We start from the raw sequence: 6,436 nt of genomic DNA on the forward strand, positions 1-6,436 counted from the left end.
TTTTTAGAAGAAGATTTAGAAGAGAGAATAGTACCCAAAACAAAGGTATTTGTATCTAATTTACAAACTAACAATTTTTTGGATCCTATTATTGTAGATAAATTGATTAAAAAAGTATCTAACTGGAATAAACTTATTCGTATAGTTGCATATGTGCGCCGGTTTTTATTTAACTATTATCGGGACCCTGAACATCGTAATTTTGAACCTTTGTCTACTAAAGAATTGTTACATTCTAAAATTGTTATTATCAAAAAGGTGCAGTTTTCGTTGTTTTCGTTTGAAATCGATCTTCTTAAGAATAATAAACCATTGCCTAAAAGAAATAAACTTGTATCACTTACCCCTTTTCTTGATTCCTACGGAGTGCTTCGCGTTGGAGGTCGTATTCAGGAATCAACTCTGAGTTACGATCAAAAACACCCTATGATTTTATGTAAAACTCATCCGATATCTGAACTTATAATAACTTATAAACATAATCAATATTTACATTCGGGAGTAACATTAACTTTTTCGTTAATTAAAGCAAGTTTTCACATACTCGGCTGTAGAAATCTCATCCGTAAAATAGTACACAATTGTGTAGTTTGTTTTCGTCAACGTGTTGTAACCTCACAGCAGCTTATGGGTAATCTCCCAATTGATCGGGTAATTTATTCCCGACCTTTCAGCAAGGTTGGCTGTGATTACGCCGGTCCAATCACGTTGCGGTCAACTAGTTTACGAAATCCGAAATTTGTAAAGGCATATATAGCCTTATTCGTTTGCTTCGTTACAAAAGGAATCCACCTGGAACTAGTGGGAGACCTCTCGACAAATGCGTTTTTGTTAGCCCTAGATCGTTTCGTCGCGCGTCGCGGTAAACCAAGCGAAATTTGGAGCGATAATGGTACTAACTTTCATGGAGCAAAACGTACTCTCGACGAAATGTATAGTCAACTTATTAGTCAACACCATAACACCATTGTAGCTGATCACCTTTCTAAAGATAATATAAGTTGGAAATTTATACCTCCTGCTGCCCCTCATTTTGGAGGGCTTTGGGAGGCAGGTGTAAAATCTGTCAAGACTCACCTCAAACGAGTTATTGGTGACAGCAAATTGACATACGAAGAGATGTACACTTTATTAACAAAAATCGAAGGTCTTCTGAATTCACGCCCAATGTGGCATGTATCAGATACAGAACCGACTGCATTAAGTCCATCACATTTTATGATTGGGGAGCAATATATCGCAGTTCCTCAATCCAATATTTCAAATACTAACATTAAAACTAATTGGTTTGCTTTACAGACTCTCCTCAAAGGCTTCTGGAAGCGATGGCATCAGGAATACCTGACATCCCTTCAGCAACGACCAAAGTGGCAACAACGGAAGATGAATCTTCAAGTAAATGATGTCGTCCTTCTCAAAGAAACTAATTTACCACCTTCAAAATGGATTATCGGTCGTATCACAGAAGTCCATCCTGGGAAAGACGGTGAAGTCAGAGTTGTTACCATTCACACGAATTTTGGAACCTACATTCGTCCTATTGCTAAAGTAGCCCCACTTCCTAGTGCTGAAAGACCGGAGTCTTCCAGGGGGGGCTGAATGTTCTGAAATGTGCTGCACAAACATTTAAAAAAAACCAAACATTAACCAATGCACCCTAAATTATTCTATGTTTCATTTTCATCTATGTTAAATTCTTTTATGTTCTCTTATCTTAACGGCCAATGCAGATTTGTACTATTTCTTGCTTATCAACTAATACTAATGCATACTTAAAAACTACAGCTAATGCTAATTTTCGCAAAGCTAACTCGCTCTCTTGCTGTTTGACCATCACCGTGTTCACATCAAAAATTGTTTAGCTCCGCGATAAAATTTATCTAAATTCTGGCCTTGAACTTTTGTTAATTTATTTTGATTAATTACATTAAATCATTCATTAATTAAAAAACTATTTGCTTTATTTCTTATTTATATACAAGTCTATTGTTTAAACAAATTAAGTGTAGGTTTTTATCCCACAAATCTTGAAAAAGTGATTTTTTTTCAACTTTACCCAATTTTTTTTGCAAAATAAAACAAACAAAAAAATAAAGTAAGGTTATATTCTGAAAGAATATACATTTGAGCACAAATTGGCGTATTTTTTTATTGAATTTGACCAAAACTGCGGAATCTATGCTATTTTTTCGTAAATAGAAAATGTGGCTTTTCATGATGTGAATTGCAAGGTGCACAATATGGTGTTCGTTATTTTAAAATAATAACAATTTGTATGCTCCTAGGATCTTATATGGTTGGAAATAAACTAAAAAAAATATTCCCCAAGTTTCAAGTCTCTAACTTAATTCTAACCCGAGCCGCCAAGCGGTTGAAGTTTCTTATGGGAATAACATGGGGTTTCTTGGACCTTGTTCCATCAATTTTAAATTCTAGCCAAACCATTCGTTCAAAAAATTTAAAACTTTACAGACTCAAATTTAATAAGTGTAGCTATCATGTGAAAATTTTTCAAATTTTGAATTGTTATAATTTTAGAGATTTAGCTTGGTAAAAAAAAGTCATTTTTTCAGACTTTTTCAAAAATCGCTTTTTACCCGTTTAATGTCAAAAAATTAAAAAACATACATTTTTATTCACAAATAAGCGTAGTATGTATATTTAAAATTTATATTTAATTCAAAGTTATATAATTAACTAGTTTTTTATTTATTTACTACAGTACTTTTTCTTAAATCGGGAACACGTTTTTTGAATATCGATGTGACTTGAAGAATGAATACATATACATAATGAATATACATAATGTACATAAGAAAGAAAAATACAAAGTGGCAGGAATATTTGAAGGGTCCGCGGGAAAAACAGCACAAGTCCATTCCAACCCATTTGGAGAAAAATGCATTTTCAAATTTTGTTCTCCATACAACTTATTACTTAAAGCACACAATTTATTTATTTTTTCAGCAAGGCTTAAATTTGTTTTATAAAAGTAAGGATGCCATCAGATAGTGGTCAGTAAATACTACGAGACCTCATCCTTAGTTTATTTTTGACAAAAAGTGGACATGTGCCGTTTTGCCCCTGGGCCCTTCATTTGCTCTTTGCCTGCTATAGGGGCGTAAGTGTTACACCCCTATTACGATTGTCAACTATCAATTCTTTGCCGCTGGGTACAAAGGGGTTAAGTCATAAATGATAGTTTACCAGAAAATGCGATTGAAGTTGAAAATCGATGAATTTTTGAGCATTGATTGATTATATGTTAGAAAGTCACCGAATTTTTTTTAGTACAAAATTTCAACTTTTGTACTAAAATCTAAAAAAATTAGTACAAATCCTGAAACGATAGTTTTTGTGTACTAAAAATAAATTTGACGAATTTCTCGAGGCCTGGTCCTTATATGTACCAAATTTCAACTTTCTAAGTCTTGGTAATATCTGAAAATTTGACTTTCAGCTTTTAGAACAGAGAAGCATAAAACTAAAAAAAATTCGGTGACTTTCTAACATATAAGTCTATTCACACACCGAATTTCAACTTCTTAGGTCCTACGAACATGGAGATATTCGAGTTTAAAGTTTTAAATCTGAAAATGGGAGGCCTTTTTATTTTTAATTTAAATTTATTTTAAATATTTGTCTCACTCTCTTGGCAAAATAAAAATATATAAAAATTTATTTAAACTGTCCTCCTATTTCCGGGCTCCCAATTTTCCCGGCTTAATTCTGAAGCCCCTGGTTGTCCAATCTTCATGAAAAATATTCGGGGGCTTTATCAAAATTATATCTAACATCAGAAAAAAATTCAGACATTTTCGACACATAATTACTGAGATATTTTAAATCGGCCATGGGAGGACAATTTTTTTTGAAATAAAAATTATTTAGATTTTATTTAATTTGAATTTATTTTTCACTATCTTGCAAGCCTCTGTAGAGAGTAGACGTCCCTATATTCTGAGCTGAAGATTTTAATTTTAAATTAGAAATGACAACAATTATTGTAAATTCTCAACGCAAAGCTCCCAAACTACACCATGAGGGGTTCATTTATAATAGGTGTAGAGCTGACGGCTTTAAGACCACCTGGCGGTGCGAAAAGTACAATTTCGAAAAGTGTCGGGGAAGGGCCATTTCTTCGGGAGAGGTTGTGATTATGGCGGCTAATCACAACCATGGTCCTTCCCCGATACTTTCCGAAGTTGCTCGAGTATCGCAGGCTCTTAAGGCGTCAGCCTCTACTTCAACCGAAACAGCAAGGACCCTAGCGCTAAGATCGATGGAAGGTGTGTCCGAACCTGCTTTAGTTTTAATGCCAAAGATGGAAAGCTTACAAAAGGCTGTGGCTGCAAGCGTCGTCATCAGAAGTTGGCGGTCCTTAAAAGTAGAGCAGACATTGACATACCAGAAGCCCTTCTAATGACCAAAACTGCTACGCCCGAAAACTTTTTGCTCGCCGACACGGGCAGGGATGACGAGGACCGAATAATTATATTCGGTTCTCAGTCAGACGGCGTAAGGTTGGCGGGCAACAGCGTTTGGTTGTTGGATGAGACTTTTAAGGTATGTTCAAAACTGTTTTACCAATTATGGGTGATCCATGGCTTTTTTAAGAACAAGGTCCTTCCATGCCTGTACTGCCTGCTCCCAAATAAGTCCAGTTCCACCTACCAACGTGCTCTGGAACTTATTCGCAGCGCTGCGGGAATGGAAAACATGCAGCCTGAATCATTCCTTATAGACTTCGAAAAGGGAGAGGAGCAGGCACTCCGATCTCTTTTCCCAGACTCGAGGATTCATGGCTGTTTTTTCCATTTTGCGCAAGCGGTGCGAAGAAAGGTCCAGAAGCTCGGCATGGAGAGGCGGTACGGCATGGATACCGACTACCACTTGGCCATTCGCAAGTTTATTGCGTTAAGTTTCTGCCGATTGGACCATATTACAGAGCGATATGAGTCACTAGCAAACGCCTTTCTAGAAATCTTTGGTGATACCGAACAGCACGAAGGATTTCTAGAATATTTTGAAAACACTTGGGTGGGACGTCCTCGGAGAGTTCCGATTTTCCGGCACGAAATGTGGAACTGCATGGCCACGACTCTAGAAAACCTGCCTCGGACCAACAACAGTGTAGAGTCGTGGCACAAGGCGTTCCAGGACTCCATAGGATGCAACCACCCAAATGTTTTCAAACTATTGGAGGCCCTTAAAACAGAACATGTGCGCGTTCATGCTCTGTTTGTAAGGGTCGACAAAGGCGAACGCATACCGCTCTATTCAAGGGCCGAATACCAGGAGGCCAATGAACGGCTCTTAAATATCATTCAACAATATGAGTCCAAATCGGCAGAACAATATCTGGAGGCATGCGCGAACTACATTAATGGTAGTTAAGTGAGAGGCACGGGGAACTCACTATAAAAAAGCACCCTAAGAGTGAGAGGCACGGGGAACTCACTTTAAAAAAGCACCCCACCCCCTCATGGGGTAAGCCTTGACGTGGCGAGGGGGCTTACGGCGACCAATACAAAATGAGATCTATCTGCTAGAGATTTTTTCATGGTCGCTACTAATTACCCCAAAAAACATAAAAAAGTTAGATAATATTTAAAATAAAATGCGTAGAGCCGTTCGTGATAACTGATAAGTGTGCGCATTGCTATTTTCTCGAAAGTATTGTTAAAGTTAAAATTTCTGTCGAAGCACAAATAATTGGGAATCCGATCTTTTCGTTCAAGTCCGTAATGTTTATGCTTTTGTCGTTTTTGATGTTTCGATAAAAAGCCAATTTTCCTTAAAATTTTTCATAATTTTCATAATTTTGTGAAAGTGATCTGTCCTTGACATAAAATGAAGAAAATTGATGTTTTTTATTGTTCTTACTATTTGAACTTTGTGTTCTTGTTCAAATTTTACTGATTTCAACATTTGTTTATTTAAATTTTTTCAAAAACAATAAAAAACTGCATTTGGGCTGAAACTGCATCATAACTGAAAATATGAAAGGGGGCGCAATGTCCCCCTTTTTGAAGCATACGTAATTTATTTTTAGTTATTTTAGAGCAATATCTATTTTTCTTCACAAAAAGATTTTCCAGTTCTGAATACATCTATCATATCTATTCAAATTTTCACAGCTTGATCAGGGTGGTAAAAAATCATATTTTCAATAGATTTGCATTAGAAAAAATTTTTTTATTGCAACTAAAAAATATTTGCATTGCAAAGAAAAATATTTATTGCAACTAAAAATATTTTGCATTGAAAAAAAAAAATGTTATTGCAACCGAAAAATAATATTTGCATTGAAAATAAAATTTTTACTGTAAATGAAAATATTTTGAATTAGATAGGTAGGTATCTACCTAAAAAAAAGAATTAGGTACCTAGGTAGGTATTGCAAATACAAAATTTTCTGCATTGAAAATTAGAT

The 6,436-nt window shown here is 35.6% G+C and overlaps 1 protein-coding gene across 1 annotated transcript; it reads left to right on the forward strand.

The window, feature by feature from the left end:
- Positions 1 to 3,991: 3,991 nt before the first annotated feature.
- On the forward strand, positions 3,992 to 4,423 carry LOC129906773 (uncharacterized). The gene has a single exon (XM_055982689.1). The coding sequence runs from the start codon at positions 3,992 to 3,994 to the stop codon at positions 4,421 to 4,423; it is 432 nt and encodes a 143-aa protein (XP_055838664.1).
- The last annotated feature ends 2,013 nt before the right edge of the window (positions 4,424 to 6,436 follow it).

This window comes from Episyrphus balteatus, chromosome 1, assembly GCF_945859705.1.
Source record: "Episyrphus balteatus chromosome 1, idEpiBalt1.1, whole genome shotgun sequence".
Lineage (NCBI taxonomy): Eukaryota > Metazoa > Arthropoda > Insecta > Diptera > Syrphidae > Episyrphus > Episyrphus balteatus.

What these genes read in the sequence shown, in the direction of transcription:
- LOC129906773 (XM_055982689.1), top strand. Translation starts at nt 3,992, where the DNA reads ATGACAACAATTATTGTAAATTCTCAACGCAAAGCTCCCAAACTACAC.